General features: G+C 35.5%; 1 protein-coding gene across 1 annotated transcript in view; it reads left to right on the top strand.

The window, feature by feature from the left end:
* Positions 1 to 226: 226 nt before the first annotated feature.
* Positions 227 to 24,590, top strand: part of LOC120221484 (sperm-associated antigen 16 protein-like) — a 430,699-nt gene continuing 406,335 nt past the window's right edge. Inside the window, exons 1-2 of the mRNA XM_039218886.1 lie at positions 227 to 277; positions 1,121 to 1,248. Of these exons, the coding sequence (XP_039074817.1) occupies positions 227 to 277; positions 1,121 to 1,248 (179 nt within the window). The remainder of the gene's footprint in view (positions 278 to 1,120; positions 1,249 to 24,590) is intronic.

The following is a 24,590-nucleotide window of genomic DNA, read 5'->3' as shown; positions in this document are numbered from 1 at the left end:
ATTTGCATTTCTAGAACTGTACTTTATGGATATAATCAGTGAAATGCAGATTTATAGACAGAAAACTCTGTTCATAACATTGATAATGTAAGGAAAACAAAAATAGCTAAATGTTAAATAAAATATGGTATTCTTTTAGAACAGACTAATGTGAAAATGCAGTGGTATAATGCTAAATGAAAAGTGGAGGGTGGATAATAGAGCATGGTCTCAATTTTGTAAAAAAATGAGAGACAAATTAGTACATCAAAGTGCTAATAGCAATTATATCTGTTTGGTGAGAATAAGGTTTCTTTTTCTTTTTCCTTTGCACTATATAGAATGCATGATATTTCTTCTATTTTTAAGTTTATTTATTTATTTTGAGAGAGAGAAAGAGTATGTGTGTGTGCATATGTGTGAGCCAGGGAGAAACAGAGACAGAATCCCAAGCAGGCTCTGCACTATTAGCATAGAGCCCAATGCAGAGCTCAATCTCTGGAACCATGAGATCATGACATAAGCTGATCTCCAGTTACAATTTGTTTGGCAGATGTGGATTCTAATGTATGTGAGATTTAAAATGATTATGAGAGAAATCTTTTACTTTTGGTAGGTGACTTTAAATTAGTGCTGTGTCCCAGATTTAAAGAAGAAAACCACGATTAATCAAATAACATATGTAATTATTTTGTTTCCCATTATGAAAAATGTGTTTGGTTTACTATTTATAGAGGACAAAAGGAGTTTAAGAATAATCACAGATTTTTCTGACATTACTGTTGGGGGTGGAAACTTACTTAATAAGGTCATTGACCAGTAACAGAAGACAATGCTATATCGTGCTTCTTTGTAATTTAATAGTGGGTGTTTTAAAAATAATTTTTACCATGTAATATGCAGTTTAAACTTATGTAAATAGATAAGCACCTTACTTAACATTTTACCTATTTTGCATGTTTTCTCAAAACTAAAATAGGAAATGAAGGACTTAAGATAAGTCCTAAGGGAATATAATGGTAATATTTATGTTGGAATTTAATATTAAATAAGATAGAAGATATATTAAATAAGAGAGTTTCAGTGTATACAGTGATATGCCTAATTTGCATATAGCTCTTGCTTTCTTTTTCTTCTCTAGGATTCAGAATTTCCCACAGATATGCAACCAAATCCAAACCTGTATTTATATAAAGAAAATATTTGTCCAGCAAAATTTGACTACAAGCTGAATAACATTTTTAGACTTCATGAACTTCCAGTGAGCTGGTAGGGTTCTTGATATTTTTTATTAATGCCTTTGAGATTTTATTGTCATGTCTAAATTGTGTTGTTCTTATAGCCATTCATGGTTGAAGTGGTTTGCTCTTAGCCTGTTTCCAAATTGCTACTCATAACAGCAAAAGAATCTGCTTATAGCTGTTGCAAGAAGCTTAAAACTAATTGGTTTAGGCACTTGGTGGCAGTACAGACTAAGTGCACTATTGTGTATGTTTATTGTAGAGGCTGTAGTTCAGGCTTAAAAGAAAGCACAACTCATTTCTAGAGTTGTTTGTAGGATTTCTCTTAAAGACAGGATCTCAGCAACTAAGAATTTCATTTGGTTATTTATTTATTACCAGCATATGTTTTTTTCCCTCATTAACAAATTGCTTATTTTGTTTGTTTTGAGGACTAGTTTTGTGAATCATAATCCTATCAGTTGAAAGACAAAACTTATTACTGGTATTTATTAAATGCATTCTTTTATGAATCTGGGCATATTTATATTCATACCTATTTTACATTTTAAAAATTTACACTAGTATTCAGTTTTCAAGATAAATATTAAAATGGGCAATCTGCACATACACATTCTATCATATAGTTGTGTGGTTATTAAAATTTTAGCAAGTGGTCAGCTTTTAGGATGTGATCATGGATATATCACTTGGATTATGGTTTAGGTAAGTAATATTCTTTTCTTACATTTATTCATATATTCCCAAATTTATGTCATCAATCTTCAGGAAATCTTATCCTTGTAAGAAATGAATGGCTAACATTATGTAATTGTTCCTGTTATATTTAATGAGGACAAATGTCTCAAAATAAGATGTTAACCAGCTCTGATATCTTACATGCATTTACCTGTGTTTTTTATTTTATTTGCAAACTTCTCTTTCCCAATGACTGGACATATTATTTATTTTCCAAACCCTACTTGCTTGATTATTTCCATGTAGCAAGAATATTTATTGTCTTTGGTATCTTACTTAAGAGCACAGCAGATATGATCTTATTTGCCCTGACCAAAACCAGTAAGTTGCTGAACTGAAAAGGTCTGTTAGTAAAGGGAGCCATAAAAATTATACATTCAACCTTAAATATGTATTGTATTTTGTCTTAAAACAGTGCATTTGTATTCACATGCTGGTCTTTTGATGTAAGGCCATGACTTTTTCTTTGGTTGACTATTGATTGGAATTCTACACACTTATCGCATAAGCTATACCAATAATATACCATTTACAGTTTCAATTTGGTGATTTCCTTAATCTGAAACAAGAATTTCAAACACTCAGAAGATGATCCCCTCACCTTTCCAAAGCATTAATTTAATTTTAATTGACAGCATACTTATCACACTCATATTTCATCACCTTGATTAGTCTTTTAATTACATTTATAATAGCAAACAAAACTGGCTTATAAGGAGGGTTAGTACTAGTAAAATACTCCTTTGAACTCATTGTAATCATAGCCCTTAGCTGATGGGAATAGCCTGTGCTGGTCTGCTTGGGTGTGGTCTGAAAGCTCTGAGCAGTCGAGGTACAGTGAGCACAACTAGCATAGTTTACAGAGAAAATGAGAAATGCTGGCCAATCCAACCAGTAAGTGGAGGTTAAGGGAAAACTTTCTATTAAATGAAAATGAAGAGAATATAATGAGGTAAATATTTAACTTTTAGTAGAAGACACAAAATCTGGATTTCAGCTAAATTTATTTCCAGCCTTTAGAAAGACAGCTGCCCTGGTAACTACTACTGCAACCCAGGGAATAATTTCTCTGTCACCATCTTCACTAGTTAGCCCAATAGGAAAGACTCTAACATTATTAAGTTAGACAGTAAAAAAAAATTGCTAGTAGAAAGAATAATCTAGAGTATAACATGTCTCAAAGGAAGATTAATCTGTGACTTTGGGACAGCTCATTTATCTGAGCATTTTGTTGCCTGCCTTATTCATTTCCAATTTGTCTTGGTTGCTACTTCTGTATACCACCATTTCTTTGTTGTCACATGCCTGTTTCTCTCCCCACCTATTTTACTCTACCTCTTTCTCTATATTCTCATTCTATACTGTCAACCCTTATCTAACTGTAATATAAAATTTAATTGTAAGTTTTTTGTGTTGCTCAAATGATTTCATATTCTCTATTCTTAATTTTAAAATCAAATCAATCTTTCCCTGACCCCACATACTTTGTGTGGGTTTGGTACTTTATGATTCTTTAATACAATGTTTATTGACTCATTTATATATTTCTTTAAGGAATAAAGAAAAGGCTTTTGTTTTATAAATATGTTTATTGTTTTTGTTTGTTAGTTACCATCAATGGAAATTAAGCTCTTCCTCTGTGGTGTATTGATTTCTTAACTTTATGAAAATAACAATAATAGTAAAAGAACATCAGTAATAACAATAAGCATCTATAAATGCCAGGATTCAGCTGCTTTGCTTTGTACATGCTGTTTGACCTTTATGTTTCCATAGGGCATTTATTATCTTCCCTATTTCTCATTTCTCTCTCTCTCTCTCTCTTACTTTCCCTCTCCCTCCCTCCCTCTCTCTGTCTCTCTGTCTCTGTCTCTATGTCTCTCTCTCTGTCTCTCTCCCACACACACCCACACCCACACACACACACACACATACACACACACTGCTCAGAGATTTTGAGAGTCACAGGGAAAGACTTTGTATCAGGTCTGGTTAACCCAAAAGCAAACCCCCAAACAGTGAAGAAGCCATGCATTATTTTGAAGAAAATTGCTGAGGAAATAGTCTCTATGTTTACAATCAGGCATACAAGTTTGCCAGTAACATGCAACTATATAACCTATGAATTTGGCCAATACCCTTTTCCCCCTGATAATTGCTTTAAACTTAAATATTAAGATAATTAATTAGATTGTGCTTAAGTGAAGAATTTGTTAATTATATGTTCTTTCCCTGGAAAAACAAGATTTATTAAAATGTATTTTTACTATGTTTTTCTAACAAGGTCAAAATAAAATAAATGCATATTAAATTCCAGATAATTTAAAAATTCTTAATGTCTTACTAATTTGCATTTTTATAGAGTGCAATTTCATAGGTCAAAGAACCAGGATTTTAAGTCAGATTAGTTAAGAGAGTTTTTAAGTTGTGATTTAGGTAGATGTCTTTTTTCTACTTTTACAGGATGGTTCCTATCATCCTAGAAAATGTCCTTCAGTAACTCTCATTAGTTAAAAACACTTTTTTTTGTCCTTGACCAGACGACCCCCCACAGCACCTAGGCTGTTTCCTCAGAAGCTGCTCTGGCTCATATTCACTAAAATGGTTGGCAGGAGTGAGGACGGAATGAACAGCCTCTACTATTCTTTTTGTATTCTCCTCTTCAGTGTCCTTTCTTAGCCTCTGAAACTATTTTTGTCAATCATTTGCTCCTTCAGTGCCTACCACCAGTGTCACTTACTTGTTCTCATTTTCTTTACCTCTCAGATTTGGTCAATACAACCTACCATGCCTGCTTTTACTCTCCTGACTCTCATTATTTGTATGGTCTTGGTTTTCCCAGGACTCCCAAGCTGTCCTGCTCAGCATCTTCACTGGGCTGTTCCTCTTCTGCTAGAGTTCCGGTTGATAGATTCCACCTCCCCGTACTCCTCCCTAGCTCAGCGCATAGCTTCTTCTCACTAATACACTTCCCCAGGTGGCCTCTCCCATTCTCAGGCTGTAAATACTCTCCATGTGGTGATTATCCCTATGCTGATGTCTCTACCATTGACTTCTCCCTTGAGCTTGGGTATCTAAAAAATTTTTCCAAATTGTCATGCCCAGAAAGAAATCTCTTTTTTGTCTTCCAGAAAACCTGGACTTCTGACCTTCCTTATTTTTGTAAAAGCAAAATGTGAATGTATGTGAATTTACTCAAGCTAAAGGCCTAGGAGTCACTGGGATTGCTCATTCTCTCACCGTTAAGTTCCCACCATTAGATCTACCAGTGAGTCTCACAGGTGCTTCCTCCAGAATACAAATACATTTTTTCCATGTCTCATGCTATTGCAAAAGCCCTACTTTATCCTATAATAATTCACTCACCTCGCAGTAACAAGATAGATCTTTTAAAAATGTAAATCAGATTATAAGATTTCTTACTTGAAATACAATAATGTCTTCCTCTTGTTTTACAATGTAAATTTGCTACTGTGGCATACCAAGTTCTACAAGTTATCTCCTGTCTACCTCTTTGGCCATGCTCTCCCTCACACTCCCTGCCCAGTACCCTCAGCTATTTCAGTTTTCTCTACTGAAAACTTTCACTACTCTTTGCAAACATGCCACAATTACTATTGTCCCAGGGCTTTATACTAGCTCTTCCTTCTGTATGTGTTGTTAACATATCCAATTTTTTGCATGTCTGGCTTTCTCATCTCTAATATCTTAGCTCAAATATCACCTACTCAGAGAAGCAGCTCTTGAAAAATGTGGCTAATATTTTACTCCTACTCCTCCGGTCATCTACAATCTCATCATTCTACTTTATTTCTGTCATGGTTCTCAATAGGTATGCAGCATAAATTTTAAAGTACTTTATAAAAGTAAAAAAAAAAAAAAGAACATGACTGTTAGTGTTTTCCTAGTTTATGTTTGTCAGAGACTGGCTGGATACTCACCAACCCAGTTTTCTCTTCCTTGGGCCCATTGGAAGATTATATGGAATATGCAAGGTTATATGGAAGCTATGTGTTACTAATTCTGACCAAAGCCAGTGTATACCACTTCCAGTACCAACCCCTTAGGCTTCCACTGATATTATCTACTCTCTCCATCCTCATTTTCCTAACTGGAATTAAAAGACTTTGAAAGTGATGAGCCAAAGCTAGAAGGAGCATGTGTTCTTGAGTCCTCTATTGCTTGGTGAGTTCCTGACCTTCTTCAGGCTTTTTCTGTGGCACTGCTTTCATTGCCCTCACCAATGCACTGTATTTCTGTGAAAATAAATGAGTTAGGCTATGTAAGAGAAATGAAATAAAATTTAAAAAGATTTATGGTACTTTCATATTTACTTATTCAAGAAAAATCTATTGAGTGTTTGTCAGTCACTATTCTGGGCAATTAAATACACAGAAATCTGTTCCCAGGGAACTTATATTTGTTGTAAGGAATAAGTAATAAACCAATAATGAACACATCTATGCTACAGTGTATTTCTTGGCCATAAGTGCTAGAGGAAAACATAAAGGATATGGCATAGGGGAATGGAGTGTGGCATGGCTACAGGTTTAAAGAGAAAAGCCTGGACTGTTCTGAGAAAGTGATATATATATAAAAACTTGAAGTAGTTGAGGAAGTGAGACACAGAGAGAATTAAGGACGAGAATTAGAGTTGGAGGAACAGCAAATGCAAAACCCCTAAGAAGAGAGCATGTCCAAAATGTTTCAGCAAGGAGTCCAGGATAAACAAAGCTTAGAAAAGAGGAAGAGAAAATGAAGTTAGGTACTTGGGGACCAAAAAGGGTGTGACTTTAGGTCTTCTGGATGGTAGTAAAGAGGACATTGAATTTTATTCCAAGAATTCTGGAAAACCGTTGGAGGATCTTTGAGAAGAATTACTTGATTTGATTTATATAAGATCTCTGTGACTTCTGTTTAGAAATTAGACTGTCAGGGGGTGAAGGGTAGGTAAAGATGGCAGACTGGTTAGGAACTAGTTTAATAAACCAGGAAATATATAATGATTTTCTGGGTTAGCATGCAATGGTATAGAAGCTAAATGGTAAGACTTTTATTTTTTGATGAGGGTCAATGGAATTTTCTGATAGGCTGGATGTGGGGTGAGAGAAAGGATTTAAAGATGAGTCCAGTGGCACTTTGGTGGCTTAGTAGGTGAAGCATCTGACATCAGCTCAGGTCTTGACCTCGTGGTCATAGATCGAGTCCCACACAGGGTTCGTGTGCTGCTTGTGGAGCCTGCTTGGAATTCTTCCTCTCTCCCTCACTGTCTGCCCCTTCCTGCTTACACGTGCACACACTCTCTCTCTCAAAATAAATAAATAAAAAGTAATTTAAAAAAAGATGAGTCCAAAGGTTTTTGTCAGAGCTAATGAAAATACAGTGGCTATTAATTTTTATGGGAAAAGCTAAAGGAGGAGAAGGTTTGAATCTGGAGCTGGCCGTGTTATGTTTGGGATTAACTATTAAACTTCCAAGCAGGCTTAGATTTGTGTGGGGCCTTAGAGTGTGCTGTGAACACATCACAACTGTGGGTGCCACCTGGCAAGTGGTTAGGTTCCTGTCAGTACTATTCCATGGATCTGTGGAAGCAGACACTGGAAATGAAGATAAAGTGGTGAATTTGCTTTTACTGCAAAAAAAAGGGTATTAAGAAATGTAATTTTTGGACATCGGTAATATAAAGCTTAATTTCTCTTATTGTTTTGGCTATAAATTATATACGTTTTTAAGAAACTGCTAGTTATCTTTTAAAAGGTGAGTTTTCAAATTAGACAGTAAATCATTTTTATAACTATACATTTATCTGGTATTTTATAATGTGTATTTATAAGTTTAAATGATATTGTAATTGTTATAATGTTTAAATTCTCCAAACCAATGAGCAAAGACCTTGAAGTTTCTTGAAGCTTCAAGAGAATTCTCCTTGTGAGGATAATAATTACACATAGATAAAAATGTGTATAATTATTAATTATAAGTAGTGTACAGAATAATTTTAAACACTTCATACCATGAGGATATCTGCTGGTTTTATGGTTTACTATCAATGTAATAAGGTATTCAGTTAGCTACCATTAAATAATGATAATATTAATGCCATTAACTTTTAAGAAGGAAGAGGTACATGAATTTACAGTAAATGTAAGCATACATTTTAATGACCAGTTTATCTTTTTGGGTGTATTCCATGAATAAGTACATCATCTAATTAGGAGATTAGATTTTCAATTTATTTCAGATTGTCCTTAATGCCCTTGCATGTATTTGTCTTTAGCTTTAAACTAAGTTTGTTTAGACACTTTGGGTTTGTTGAGCAGCTGTCATCTTCCAGAAGGTGTTCTGATTTGTTTTTTGGGTCAGCTTACAGCAAAAATTATGGAAAGGTCTTTTCATTCGTTGCAGATGATGCACTAAGCATTTTCAATTCCAGCGTTTCATAGACTCTGAGACTCCTTCTGGGGCTATAACAGTTTTTCATTCTGTTTTAATTACCTAGATCCATAGTAATAACCACAGCGACTTAGGAGAAGAAATTGTTCGACATATTATAATTATATATGTCAATTATTTGTAGTGCCAACAATGTATAAAAAAATCCCACCAATTAACTTAAGTTGGTAAAAATAAAACTATGCTTGTTTCCTTTAGGACATACATAATTTCAGGTTTTGGAGCAAACAAATCATTTAGTTTTTGTGTAAAACTTTTTCTGGAATATGTTATTATGATAAGTCAAGTGAAATTTCCATGAAATCCATTTCAGTAATAATATTCCAGTAAATATGGAAACCATCTCTCACTTCACTTCCTTGCTTAGCTAAATACTGGTATTGCCTATTAGCTGTTGTGTAATAAGAAGGGAAGTGAAATTTAAAAGCAAATGTTAATCTTTGTAATATAGAATGTCAGCGAACATGGTTTAGATGAATATATATATATATACATACACATATACATATGTATATACACACACACACACATATATATACCTCTTTTTAAAAACTTTAGTATTTCCAACTATATTATATTCACATATATACTCATAATTGAGTTTAAATAATTACAGGTAAGACTTGATGAAGTATGAGTAATAGTGGTTCCAGCAATTTCTCATTACTTAAGTGGGTTGCCTCACTTAAACTTTGCAAAGACCTTGTCTTTAATACATGGTAAAGTTGATGCACATGGAATGGTATAATTTATTTTTTCTTGCTGTTCACAATTACATGGTGAATGGGTTATAAACATTAGTACTTGTACTGATAGTTTTAAATCTTAAACATTTTTTGGCATTGTTTACATGGCCATGAATAAGCTGAACTTGTCATATTCATTTTACATTATTACTTTTTTCATATCAATAGTTTTTCATAATGTAAGAGTAAATAATTGAATTTTTTGTTATACTTATACCCCCAGCATCCTTAAGAATATTTATGGCCTGAATTCAATTTTAACTTGGAACTACTGACATTATCTCCAGACAATAACTATTAATTCAGGGCACCTCATAAAATAGGACCTTCCAAGTTGCATGTCTTGTGAGCACCTCAAATTTAGCAGATCTCAAAGCCAATTCTCTTTTTCCACCATCTGCATCCCTTCCACCCTCACCTTCTTCTTTCTCCCATTTTGGTTAGTGTCATTATCATCCATATAGTCACCTAAGATGATCTGTGAATCTTCAGTCATTTTACCACTTATTATCACATTAGGCAGTCACTTAAGACTGTGTATTCTATATCCAAAATGAATTGAGCAGACATTCATTTCCATCAAAGTCCATCATCTGTCACTTAAGCTCCCCCAACAACTACCTACTAGTCTCTCTGCCTCCAATTGTCCCTCCAAATAGAACTTATCTCCTCTACTGCCATTATAGTAATCTTTCTTTTCTTTTTAAACTTTTTAAGGTTTATTTATTTTTGAGAGGGAGAGAGACAGAGTGCAAGTGGAAGAAGGACAGAGAGAGAGGGAGACCTAGAATCTGAAGTAGACTCCAGGCTCCGAGTTGTCAGCACAGAGCCTGACATGGTACTCAAACTCATAAACCACGAGATCATGAACTGAGTCAAAGTCGGATACTTAACCAACTGAGCTACCCAGGTGCCACAATAATCTTTCTTTTTTTATGAATATAATTTATTGTCAAATTAGCTTACAAACAACACCCAGTGCTCATCCCAACAAGTGCCCTCCTCAATGCCCAATCACCCATTTTCCCTCTCCCCCACTGCCCCAACCTATACTTAGTTTATTCTCTGTATTTCATGGTCTCTTGTGGTTTGCCTCCCCCTCTCTCTATTTGTATCTATTTTCCCCCCTTCCCTTACCCCATGGTTTTATGTTCAGTTTCTCAAGATCCACATATGAGTGAAAATATATGATACCTGTCCTTCTCTGACTGATTTATTTCACTAAGCATAATACCTTCCAGTTCCATCTATGTTGCTTCAAGTGACTTGATTTCATTCTTTCTCAGTGCCAAGTAGTATTTCATTGTATATATAAACTACATCTTCTTTATCCATTCATCTGTTAATGGATATTTAGGCTCTTTCCATAATTTGGCTATTTTTGAAAGCACTGCTATAAACATTGAGATACACATGCTCCTATGCATAAGCACTCCTGTATCCCTTGGGTACCTAGTTCTGCTGTTGCTGGGTCATAGGGTAACTCTATTTTTAACTTTTAAGGAACATCCACACTGTTTTCCAGAGTGCCTGCACCAGTTTGTCTTCCCACCCCTTTTTCCACATCCTCGCCAGCATCTGTAGTTTTCTGATTTGTTCATTTTAGTCACTCTGACCAGTGTGAGGTGGTATCTCAGTGTGGCTTTGCTTTGTATTTCCCTGATGATGAATGATGTTGAGCATCTTTTCATGTGTCTGCTGGCCATCTGGATGTTCTTTGGAAAAGTGTCTATTCATGTCTTCTGCCCATTTCTACACTGGATTATTTGTTTTTCGGGTGTGGAGTTTGGTGAGTTCCTTATAGATTTTGGATACTAGCCCTTTATCTGATATATCATTTGCAGATATATTTTCCTATTCCATCTGTTGCCTTTTAGTTTTGTTGTTTCCTTTGCAATGCAGAAGCTTTTTATCTTGATGAAGTCCCAGTAGTCCATTTTTGCTTTTAATTCACTTGCCTTTGGAGATGTGTCAAGGGAAAAATTGCTGAGGCTGAGGTCAAGGGGTTGTTGCCTGTTTTCTCCTCTAGGGATTTGATGGTTTCCTGTCTCACATTTAGGTCTTTCATCCATTTTGAGTTTATTTATGTGTATGGTGTAAGAAGGTGGTCTAGTTTCATTCTTCTGCATGTTGCTGTCTAGTTCTCCCAGCACTATTTGCTAAAAAGACTGTCCTTTTTCCATTGGATGCTCTTTCCTGCTTTGTCAAAGATTAGTTGGCCATACACATGTGGGTCCAATTCTGGGTTCTCTCTTCTGTTCCATATTTCTATGTGTCTGTTTTTGTGCCACTACCATCCTGTCCTGATGATTACAGCTTTGTAGTAGAGGCTAATGTAGTAGAGGCTAAGGCTTCGTAGTAGAGGATAGTGATCCCTCCTGCTTTGGTTTTCTTCTTCAATATTACTTTGATTATTAAGGGTCTTTTGTGGTTCCAAACAAATTTTAGGATTGTTTGTTCTAGCTCTGAGAAGAATGCCAGTGCAATTTTCATTGGGATTGCATTGAATATGTAGATTGCTTTGGGTAGTATTGACATTTTAACAGTATTTATTCTTCCAATCCATGAGCATGGAATGTTTTCTCCCATTTCTTTGTGTCTTCTTCAATTTCCTACATAGGCTTTCTGAAGTTTTCAGCATACAGGTCTTTTACATCTTTGGTTGGGTTTATTCCTAGGTATTTTATGGTTCTTGGTGTAATTGTAAATGGGATCAGTTTCTTGATTTCTCATTCTGTTACTTTATTATTGGTGTATAGAAATGCAGCTGATTTCTGTACATTAATTTTGTACCCTGCAACTTTACTGAATTCGTGTATTAGTTCTAGGAGTCTTTTGGGTTTTCCATGTAGAGTATCTTGTTATCTGCAAAAAGTGAAAGTTTCACTTCTTCTTTGCCAATTTTTATGCCTTTTATTTCATTTTGTTGTCTGATTGCAGATGCTAGGACTTCCAACACTATATTAAGGAACAGTAGTGGGAATGGACATCCCTTTTGTATTCCTGATCTCAAGGGGAAAGCTCTCAGTTTTTCTCCATAGAGGATATTAGCTGTGAGCTTTTCATATATGGCTTTTATTATGTTTAGGTATGTTCCATCTATCCTGACTTTCTTGAGAGTTTTTATTAAGAAAGAATGCTGTATTTTGTCAAATGCTTTTTCTGCATTTATTGACAGGATCATATGGTTCTTATCTTTTCATCTATTAATGTGTATATCATATTGATTGATTTGTGAATATTGAAGTAGCCCTGCAGCCCAGGAATGAATCCCACATGATCATGGTGAATTATTCTTTTTATATGCTGTTGAATTCAATTTGCTAATATCTTGAGAATTTTTGCATCTGTGGTCATCAGGGATATTGGCCTGCAGTTTTCCTTTCTTGTGGTGTCTCTAACAGCTTTAGGAATCAAGGTAATGCTGGCTTCATAGAATTAATCTGGAAGTTTTCTTTCCATTTCCTTTTTTTTTTTTGGAACAGCTTGAGATGGATAGGTATTAACTCTGCTTTAAATGTCTTCCCCAGGGAAGCCATCTGGTCCAGGACTCATATTTGTTGGCAGATTTTTGATAACTGATTCAGTTTCTTCACTAGTTTTGTGCCTGTTCAAAGTTTCTATTTCTTCCCATTTGAATTTTGGTAGTGTGTGGGTGTCTAGGAGTTTGTCCATTTCTCCAGGTTGTCCTTTTTGTTGGCATATAATTTTTCATAGTATTCTCTGATAACTGCTTGTATTTCTGAGGGATTGGTTGTGATAAATCCATTTTCATTCATGATTTAATCTATTTGGGTACTGTCTCTTTTCTTTTTGAGAAGTCAGACCAGCGGTTTAACAATTTTGTTTATTTAAAAAAAAAAACCACAAAAATTATCTTCATTGATATGATCTACTATATTTTTGGATTCTATATTGTTTATTTTTGCTGTGATTCTTATTATTTCTTTTCTTCTGCTGGATTTGTGGTTTCTTTATTGTTCTGCTTCTAGTTCCTTGAGGTGTGCTGTTAGATTTTGTATTTGGGATTTTTCTTATTTCTTGATATAGGCCTGGATTGCAGTGTATTCTCCTCTTAGGACTCCCTTTGATGCATCCCAAAAGGTTTGGACTGTTGTGTTTTCATTTTCCTTTGTTTCCATATATTTTTTAAATTTCTTCTTTCATTGCCTGGTTGACCCATTCATTCTTTAGTAGGATGTTCCTTAACCTCCATGCATTTGGAGGTTTTCCAAAACTTTTCCTGTGGTTGATTTCGAGTTTCATAGCATTGTGATCTGAAAATGTGCGTGGTATGATCTCAACTCTTTTATATTTATTGAGGGCTCTTTTATGACCCAGTATGTGATCTATCTTGGAGAATGTTCCATGTACACTTGAGAAGAATGTATATTTTGCTGCTTTTGGATGAAAAGTTCTAAATATATCTGTCAAGTCCATCAGGTCCAGTGAATCATTCAAGGCTATTTCTTTATTGATTTTCTGTCTGGATGATCTGTTCATTGCTGCAAGTGGAATATTAAAGTCCCCTGCAATTACATATTCTTACCAATAAGATTGCTTAGGTTTGTGATTAACTTTTATATATTTGGGTGCTACCGAATTTGGCACATAGACATTTATTGTTGTTAGCCCTTCTTGGTGGATAGACCCCATAATTATTATATAATGCCCTTCTTCATCTCTTGTTATAATCTTTATTTTAAAATCTAGTTTGTTTGATGTAAGTATAGCTACTACAACTTTGTTTTGACTTCCAGTAGCATGATAGATGGTTCTCCATCCCCTCACTTTCAATATGAAGGTGTCCTCAGGTCTAAAATGGGTCTCTTGTAGACAAAAATAGATGGGTCTTGTTTTTTTGTTTGTGTTTTTTCTTAAATCCATTCTGATACTCTGTGTCTTTTGATTGGAGCATTTAGTCCATTTACACTCAGTGTTATTATTGAAAGATACGATTTTAGAGTCATTGTGTTCTCTGAAGGTTTCATGCTTGTAGTGATGACTCTGGTACTTTGTGGTCCTTCTAACATTTCCTCAGAGAGTCCCCCTTAGGATCTCTTGTAGGGCTGGTTTAGTTGTGATTAATTCCTTCAGTTTTGTTTGTTTGTTTATCCCTCCTTCTATTCTGAATCACAGGCTTGCTGGATGAAGGATTCTTGGCTGCATATTTTTCCTATTCATCACATTGAAAATTTCCTGCCACTCCTTTTTGGCCTGCCATGTTTCAGTAAATAGATCTGCTACTACCCTCATGTAGTAGGTTAAGGCCCATTTATCCCTGGCTGCTTTCAAAATTCTCTTTATCTTTGTGTTTTGCCTGTTTCATTATGCTATGTCATGCAGAAGATTGATTCAAGTTATGTCTGAAGGGAGTTCTCTGTGCCTCCTGGATTTCAGTATCTTTTTCCTTCCCCAGATTGGGGAAGTTCTCAGCTATGATTTGTTCAAGTACACCTTTGGCCTCTTCCTTTCTCTCTTCTTGTGAAATTCCTCTGATACAGATATTGTTCCATTTCACTGAGTCACTTAGTTCTCTAATTCTCTCTCCCCTTGTGATTCAGAAGTTTTTTTAATCTCTAAAAGAGAGATTCATCTCAGCTTCATCTTTTTCCATGATTTTATCTTCTATTTCACCTGTTTCTCCCCCTGCCTCTTCAATTCTGACTGTCATAACCTCTAGTTTATTTTGCATCTTATTTACAGCATTTTGTTATTCTTCATGACTATTTTTTAGTTCCTTGATTTCTGCAGCAATAAATTCTCTGCTGTCTTCTGTGCTTTTTTCAAGTCCAGGAATTAATTTTATGACTATTATTCTGAATTCTTGTTCAGTTATGTTTATATCTGTTTTGAGCAATTCTTTAGCTGTCATTTCTTTTGAGGGGTGTTCTTCCATTTCATCATTTTGGCTAGTTTTCTGTCCCTTATATGTTTTAAAAGCTTGTTATGTGTCTTGCACCTGCAAGCACCACTTTATAGTGGTGTATAGAGAGGTCATATAGTACCTAGGGCCTGGCCCTTCAAGCTGTGTTTTTTGGAGACTGTTACTTGTTCTCTGTTGTTGTGAGTTTGGTTACTTTATCTCCCTACTTGTAGTGATGTTTTGAATCCTCCAGTAGGTTAGCTCCAACCTAGTTTTCTAGCTCTGTTGTACCTTTTGCCTCTATACCACTATGTTCTAACCTCAGTGAAATCTTTTCACATGTTCGTATTTTGGCTCATGTTCATTTGGATGGAATGTATGTACCTCCTTTTTTATTTGCAAATACTAAAGCAACCTAAAAAAATCTCTATCTATAAACTAAGTCCCCCTTTTGTTCATTTGATACTGAATACATAATATAAGGGCACATATGTCTTGTTGAATACCACTATGTATCTGTTTCTCCCAACCTCTCATCACGGACTCTTGAAAGCATAGATCATGTCTATTGTGAATAGCATGTGACATATAGGAAGTGCCTTGTATGTCCTGAAGGAACGAGTACCTGGATTTTAGTGAAAGCATTGTGTGCAGTCATAATTCTCTAGCGAATTTTGGAAACTCCACTTATAATTTAGGTATCACTTGATGTCACCTTGTCCTTTAATATCTCTTGAATAACCAGTGATTTCTGTGAATGACTTTTGTCTAAGTTTCCTACTTACAGTCATAACTGGAAGAGGCACACTCTATGCAAATAGGGTAGCTGTAGCACTACTCTCACAGTACCTAGGGTGACTTCAGTCATGCACTCATGGCCTAGTTCTCTTATATTTGGTGGAAGGTACAAAAGAAACCCCCTTCAATACAACCTGCTTTATTTGCCTGACACTCTGGCTTCCTTGCTCTTATATCCATTTCCCCAACAGTCAGCCTCCTGTCTTCATATATACTTTCTCCTCCCAGTTCTCATACATCTGATTTTCTGGAAGTATTCCTAACATACTCATTGGATTCTTGACTCTTCTGCTTTCCCTCACACACTTGGCCTGTGCATTTTACTTCTGAAACCTGACAACTGCGTAACTTTTAATCCTGATGTTGGTGACCCAGAACCTGTTCTTTTAGTCAGTTATCTCCCATATCTATTCCTTAGCTGTCCAACCTGATTTTCCATACTTTTTCTCCATTTGAGGAATGAGGACATTCCTGACAACCATACCCTTCCCCCTTGATTTTCTTTATTCATTCAATAACTAACTAAACATTGGGAGTAAAATGGTGAGAGACTGATTTATTTCCATGTTTCTGTTCATCATTATAGCAGTAAAACCTAGAGTCTTAATTATCAACTGTGGGCCTGGAAGACATGGATGGAAGAGGATTGGTGTTATTTTAGGCATTAGGACGGCATTGCTGGGAACCAAGGAAAAAGAGTCCAGCTATCACACGTGGGAATGGAGATTAAATAGCTTGAATTTACTCAGAGTGTTCTTTATGAATATTTTCTCTAGAAGAAGGTACTGAGTGCCTGAGTAAGGATTGAGACCTCCTAGTTTACAAAAAGCACTAGGCACTAGTTCCTGATCATATGAGGGCAATGTCTGGAAGGGGGATAGGACAGAAGGAGAAGAGGTATGTTTAAACAGTGTGTATCAAGCATCATGAGAAATATGATTTATGATATAGGACGGAGGCTATTTCTATATAAATACATGGGTAATTCTGGACATGGAGGGAAAGAGACCTTTACCATAGGAAAAAGATAATCATAAATTTCTGATTTCAGTATGAAGTTCTAGATTAAATTTTTCAAAGTTGTGGTATCTGAGACAATTCTTGCAACTGCTGTTGTCACAGTGTTGATTTTATCAGGGTGTGTTTGTCCCAACTGAAGACAAGTTATTTTTCTCTCACATATAGCTCCAAGTTTTGACATTGTGACTGAATCATGTCCTTGACCTTGATCAAATCAATTCCCCTCCTTCACAGTGATGATCTAATTGGAAAAGGGAGGAGATTTTGACCAAATTATTTCTGTTATGTTAAACCAGACTCATATTAAAGATTTTTCAAGGGGGCTTAACAAATTGGTGATAAGTTGGGTAATACTTACCTTGATTTACTATTAATATTGGACATTTCTTGAACTGACTATATTAATTGCATGAGAAATTTTGATGTAGCAATAGAAAGAATTTGTCTGCACTTGCTTTACGTTTATGCTTAAGGAAATATAAACAACAAACATATAACTTTGTGAAATAAAAAATTACATCTATTTCTAAAATTTTCCATCATTTCTTCCTCATATTATCTGATTTAAAATATTGTCAGGAACTGCCTTAATAATTCCAGCAGTTCTCTTTACAGGAAGCCAAATGTTCTTTGTATTTAAACAGGAAGAATGATTGATAAATGACTCCATCACAATTTCTTGGCATTATTAAGTCTTTTTTTTCTTTTGGGAAAAGTGTACTATAGTACATTTAAATCTAGTTGTCTACATGGAGGATGAGAAGGGGAAAAATAGTTGGGGAGAGGGAGGGAGGCAAACCATGAGAGACTCTTGAATAATGAGAACAAAATGAGAGCTGATGGGGGTGGGGGAGAGGGGAAGGAGGGTTATGGGCAAGGAGGAGGGTACTTGTGGGGATGAGCACTGGGTGTTATATGGAAACCAACTCAACAGCAAACTATTTAAGGAAAAAAAATCTAGTTGTCTAGTATATAACACAGAATATATATTTTTCCTTTTGTGCTTGGTAGAAAATATACATTTGGTTTAGAATGTTTTTGTAGGCTTTGAAAATAAATATTGGATTGATTACATTAAATCCTAGCTATTCTAGGAAACTAATATTATTGATGTTAATTTTTGTTGCTAGTTATCTTGAAATTTAGCTATTTTTCTTTTTAAAAAGAAACCAAGAGAAAAATGATGAAAGTTGTTAATTCACAGAATAGTTACTAGATTAATAAAAATGAAATGAGGTCTTAAGCTATAAATGATTTAAGAATTACATGGATTTTAGCCTGGAGTAAGTGCCTAGTAAATAAGGTTTTTTTTGCATTTCAAAAGTTTTACATTTTATACAAGAAGCCACAGTAAATCATTTTTTTTTATTGATTATCTCACCACAAAGTCATTTATCTCAAAGTCTAAACTTTGAAATAATAGGCTAAGTAAAAAAGAATGGTTTATGAACTAGTTTCTCTTTATTGTAAAGATCAGCTAATATTGTTCTTAAATCTTGCATGCTGTCCATACAACAATACTTATGATGGACATCTATTGAGAAGTTGAGCCAATAGAGTATAAAAGTCTTTTCACATATTACCTCAATTGATCCACTTTAAAATTCTTTAATATGGCAATATTATTTACCCGTGTTACAGAGGAGAAGTCTGAGATTTTGGAATGTTTGGTATCTTACTCTTCATTGATTGCAGTGTGTTTGTTTCATCTGTATTCATGACTTATGTGAAAATTTTTAGTTGTTAAAAAGCATAAATTTAGGGAAACAGTACAGGTTAGAGGTTGAAATTACAAAGAGTAGCGCTAGCTGGCCTGTGTTTAAATTGTGGTTCTAATACATACTAACCTTGTGACCCTGAGCAAGTTACTTAACCTATTTATTTCTATTTCTATTTTTTATTTTTTTTAATGTTTTATTTACTTCTAAGAGAGAGAGAGAGGGGCAGCATGAGCAGGGGAGGGTCAGAAAGAGAGGGAGATACAGAATCTGAAGCAGGCTCCAGGCTCTGAGATGGCTGTCAGCACAGAGCCCGACGTGGGGCTCGAACCCAGGAACTGTGAGATCATGACCTGAGCCAAAGTCAAACGCTTAACTGAATGAGCCACCCAGGCGCCCCTTACTTCTGTTTCTTTGCAGTAGCCCTATGACCTTGGACAAATTATTTAACCTATATTTGCTTCCAACCTAAACAAAATGACAATTATTATTATACCCTATCCCACAAGGCTACTATAATGTTTAAGTGAATTAATATTTGTTAATGATCGAGTATATTGTAAATTCTAAATGTTATTTAATAATAAATAGCTTAAATATCTAAGAAGAGTGACTAAACTATGTCATTTCTATTAGGAAGTTCCTGAACAAATTTTACAATTTTTGGTAAGAAATATTCTATATTTTCAGATGGCAGTTTACAGGGTTTATTGAGTTTAGTGATATGACGTTTAAAACTTAAATAGTTTTTATTTTACCTCAGTAGTTCATTTATTTTTTTTGTTAAAAATATTTTTTTAAAGGGTGCCTGGGTGGCTCAGTTGGCTGACCGTATGACTTTGACTCAGGTCATGATCTCGCTGCAGGTGGGTTCGAGCCGGGCATCAGGCACTGACAGGGTAGAGCTTGAAGCCTGCTTTGGAACTGTGTCTCCTTCTCTCTCTGCCCCTCCCCCACTTGCACTCTGTCTTTATCTCTTTGTCTCCTAAAAAGTAAATAAGCATTTTTTGAGAGAAAAAGAGATAAGACAGAGTACGAGTGGGGGGGGGGCAGCGAAAGGGGGAGACCGCATTGAAGTAGGCTCCAGGCTCTGAGCTGTCAGCACAGAGCTGGACACGGGCTCCAACTCTCAAACCGCCAGATCATGACCTGAGCCTAAGTCAGATGCTTAACAAACTGAGCCACCCAGGTGCCCCTATGTTACCTCAGTAGTTTAAATAAAGGAATTTAAAAATATCCTGATCTTACCCTAACCTGGTGGAATAAAACTATATCTGTATTTATATTCTTTTTTATAAATGTATTCTATATTTATATAAAATTGGAATTATAGTTCATTATTCTTTCAGGAAAACTCAGCTTCTTCCTTCCTATGCAGGAAAACATCCAGTTCTTTGTACCACATATTTCTTCCCTACTATGTATTTTTTGCAAATAGTCCCTTTTACCTTTCAGGGAACATTTGACTTCTGACTCTTGTGGCCACAAATTGTGTGGAGGTTTTTTCCCCCCACACCAATCAATTCTCTGTGATACCAGATGTGTGTCCTATAATTCAACTCAATTCTGACACTGTCTGCTTTGAGATAGTATCAGATTCCACAGGTAAGGTTTCAGTCCTACAAGGCAGTTCTCCCCTGGCCTCCACAATGACCGCACTCCCTACTTCAGACACCAGTCACAAGCCCAGGTTATTATTTACCTGTACTTTGACTGACTGGCTATAAATCAGAGGGCTCCTTGACCCCCTCCTCATGTTTGATTACTTTGCTAGAATGACTTATAGAATTCAGGGAAACACTTATACATACCAGTTTATTAAAGGATACAATACAGGATACAAATAAACATCCAGATGTAGTGATACATAGGGCCAGGTCTGAGAGGGTCGTGAGCACAAAAGATTCTGTTCCCTTAGATTTGGGGCGTATCACGTTCCCAGTATGGGGATGAGTTCATCAACCTGGGAGCTCTCCGAATTCTATACTTTTGGAATTTTATGAAGGCTTCATCATGTACGCACGATCCCATTATTAACACCATTTTCAGCCCTTCTCCCTTATTAAGATAATAGGGAGTGGGGCTAAACATTCCAAGTTTCTAATTATTACTTGGCCTTTTGGATGACCAGCCCTCATCTAGAAGCCATCCAGGAGCCTAGATTGTCTCCTTAGAATAAAAGACTACTATCACCCAGGAACTTGTGTTTCTTGTGTCAGGAACTAGGGTCCAAGACCAAATATTAGAACAAAGATGCTCCTAGTATTTTTATCATTTAGGAATTTACAAAGGTTTTAGGAATTTTGTGACAGGAACCAGGGACAGAGACCAATATATATTTACTATTACCTCACAATTATACAAAATCTATATAAAGTGATACTAACCATTTTCTGGAAATAGACATATTTTTTAAAATTTTTATTAAAAATACAAAATTTTATTTATTTAGAGAGAGAGAGAGCAAGAGGGGTAGGGGCAGAGAGAGAGGTAGAGGGGTAGAGAGAATGGCAAGTAGGCTCCACACTGTCAGCACAGAGCCCAATCTAGGGCTCAAACTCACAAACCATGAGATTATGACCTGAGTCTAAATCAAGAGTCTGATGCTTAACTGTCTAAGCCACCAAGGCACCCTGACAGACCATAATTTTGACTTGATGTTTTTAGCAGTCACCCATTTAACAAGAGAAAAAGAAAAGGCCTACCACCTTTACATTCTCACTTTAGAATCTCAGGAAAAGAGTACATTAAGTGAGAAATTCAGCCTTTGTCCTTAAGTTGTAGGTTAGTTCTTATTAAAGAATCAGTTACTATTAGGATCCACCTGCCTAGAATTGACAAACCTGGTTCCTCCAGTCTGGGGAAGATCCCACCCAGCCTGTCTGATTTGTTCCTGATGGCATTACTCCATTCTAAAGGATCTTCAAAGAGTACCCATTGTCTGAAGGGAAAAAAAGTTTAAACTCTTCAATGAAACTCCTAAGACCTTTACTTACCTAGTTCTTGCTTACCTGTCCAACTCTGTCCCTACACACTATACTCCAGATGCTTCAGCAACTGGACCTCTTTACATCTCAGTGGCTTAAACCAGAAACATTGGATTCTGTATGTTGATTGGGGTAAGCATTCTGGTTTTGTTTTCTGTGGTTCAGCTGAGGTCATCCACTCAGCTGGTAGATGGAAAGTTCAAGAAAACTTATGTGTTTGGTGTTTTATTCTCCTATTCTCTCTCCTCCTCTCTTTCATTCTATAGAATTTCTTCACATGACCCGCATCACTCAGCAGGATTTTATGTATTGCCTTACAGTATGGTAGCCGACTTCTAAAAGTTAGAAAATTGAAGTTAGTGCTCCTCTTAGTATGTGGACCATGAGACTATAAGTCCCAGAGTGATTTTTGTTGCATTCTATTGGTGAATCACAGGCTAGCCAAATTGCAAGGGGCAGAAAATGGAGATCTTTTTATGGATGAAGTGGCATGTGCACATCGTGAGAGATGGCCTTTTTGACAATTTTTGAATGTTATCTACCCTAGCAAACATACTGATTTTAACTAATTACATTCATTTCCTAATCATAGCATCCTTTATCTTGATTTCAAATGCTGTATAATCTGCTTCAACTGCTTAAAGCACTTGTATTCATAGTTACCATGTCCTTCAAGAAGACTTCCTTGACCTACCAAATTTAGATTACCCTCCCCTTCCAGTGGGATCCCAAAAAGTGGTAGTCTTTTTTTTTTTTTAATCAAAGCATATCTTGCAGTTACCTGCTTACATGTCTGAGTATCTGAATCTCCTACTGGTTATCAGCTTCTTGGGAAAGGGTCCAGGTCTTCTTTACCATAAAATTCTAATGTATAGTATAGTTTGTGACACATAGTTGACACTTAAAACCTAGTTGTTGGATGAATAAATGAATAAGTGAGTGAAAAAAAGAGTTTTTCTGACTAAGTCACATGCATTAGGTACAGAGGATTTTTAAAGACTCTTCTGATATAGATATGTTAGCCAATTTCTCAACCTTAGATATTTTTTTTCCTAATCACTTTCTATGCCTTTGATATTTTAGTGGTACAGACACACTGTGTATCTGATGTGTAAATGGCCATTTAGAGGTCCGCAAGTCATTGTAGTGTCTAATATTTTTTCACCCTCCCCTATGAACCAATTTTTGCATCCTTTCCAGAGGATAATATTGCCCTTGTTAAGAATGTGAGTCAGATAATAGGTGAAGACATTTCAGTGTCAATTCTTTCAAAAAGAAGAGGATGGAGTTTTGCTCTTTAACTGCATTCTCTATGTACATCTCCATGTTATTTTTATGATGGTTCCTTTTAGGTCTTTTCATTACATATGTAAATAATGTCATGTTGACATATTACCTTAAGGTGTACTAAAAGGCACCAATGCGGAAGAATGTTTGATGATGAAGTCCCTATTCCCATTGCTCTTTACTATCCTTTATCCTCCACAGGTCTAGTTCAGGCCACAATATCATCTAATACTCTGATGTGAAACTGGCTTTTTCTTTTTGGAGATGCCTTCATCAAAAGTCTGAGGGCCCGCTTATGAATGCCATAGGAATGTTGCAGGGAAAGCTGAGAGACAAATGCTCTAATGTCCTTTGTTTGGAGGAAATTTCCCTGTAATTTTGTGCTACTCTTAAAAATAAATCATAAAATAGGAATAGTTTTATGACAAAGAATAAAGAAAATTTGAAAAATGAAGTGAAATAGGCATCTGGGTGGCTCAGTTGGTTGAGCATCTGACTCTTGATTTTTGGCTCAAGTCATGATCTCACAGGTTTGTGAGTTCAAGCCCCTCATTGGACTCTGTGCTGGTGTGGAGCCTGCTTGGGATTCTCTGTCTCTCTGCTCCTCCCCCACTTATGCTCTCTCTCAGAATAAATATGCTTAAAAAAAAAAGTGCAATAGTAAAAGCTAGAGGTTTAAAAGTTTAAAAATAAAATGTGGTGATAGAAACACAAAACATTTTTAAATTTCAATCAAGGAAAAATTGTACTAAATAATGGTAAAAGATATTAAATCAAAACCTAAAAGAAGAAGCCAAAATGTAAAAATTAAGCCAGAAGGTTAAAAATAAAAATGTTTTTCAGTGTAAAAATGAAGACAATTAGAGGTGTTTTCTTTATATTTTTTTCTTTGTAGGTTTTTCTTTATGCCTTATAAACAACAATATATGTTAGGTAAAGATAAAGCAAATCAGGTGGAAATAGGAAGAGACTAAAGATAAAAGATACAGTGAGCCAATTGAAGTTAGAGAAAGAGTAATTTAAAACAACCAGCTAAAATTAAAGCAATTGGAAATACCAAAAAAAAAAAAAAGGGTGGGGGGACAAGCTGCTGCTGAGTGATAAAATTGTACATTCTATAAAGATGGAAGAAAACAAAATTGAAAATGGAGAGTGTATAAAAATTCCAAGATATAGTCCAGTGAGGTTGAATCATGGCTTAAAGTCCCTGTGGAGTTATTCAAGATGTACATCTTTGTAAGAGCCTGTGAATGAACTGCCCTTTTACTTTCACCCTGACCATCTATCAGTGAGACACAGGCTCACTGATATTTTTTTTTTTTTTTTTGCCCTTGTTGGCAAAAAATTCAGACACTTTGGACATATCCACAGCAATGTGCTCACTGTTCTGTAATCTTTTGCCCTCAGACTTGCTCCACTGCCTACATAAATACCTATTTCCATTCAAAGAGGAACATTTAAGCACTGGTGTGCATTTAAAATACCATTTGTATCATCAACACTTTAGAATTTGGTACTGTTTACAGCAGCAAGTGTTTTGTATAAACATAAGTATATCTTTCTATTTGACAACTATGAGCTTTAATGTTACCTGGACAATACAGATTATTTATAATGGAGATTTAGATTTAAGATTGTTATACTAATGGAAAGGAGGTGTCAATTTCAGATGTATAATCAAAACTACTAGCTGCGATTGAAATTAAATTTATATGTGAACAACATATTTTCTTTTATACACACATAGTTTTCTTTTT

Source organism: Hyaena hyaena, unplaced genomic scaffold, assembly GCF_003009895.1.
Source record: "Hyaena hyaena isolate Hyena2069 unplaced genomic scaffold, ASM300989v1 scaffold_782, whole genome shotgun sequence".
In the NCBI taxonomy this organism is placed as follows: domain Eukaryota; kingdom Metazoa; phylum Chordata; class Mammalia; order Carnivora; family Hyaenidae; genus Hyaena; species Hyaena hyaena.
The sequence above is the reverse complement of the archived record's forward strand: the minus strand, read 5'-3'. Positions and strand labels throughout refer to the sequence as shown.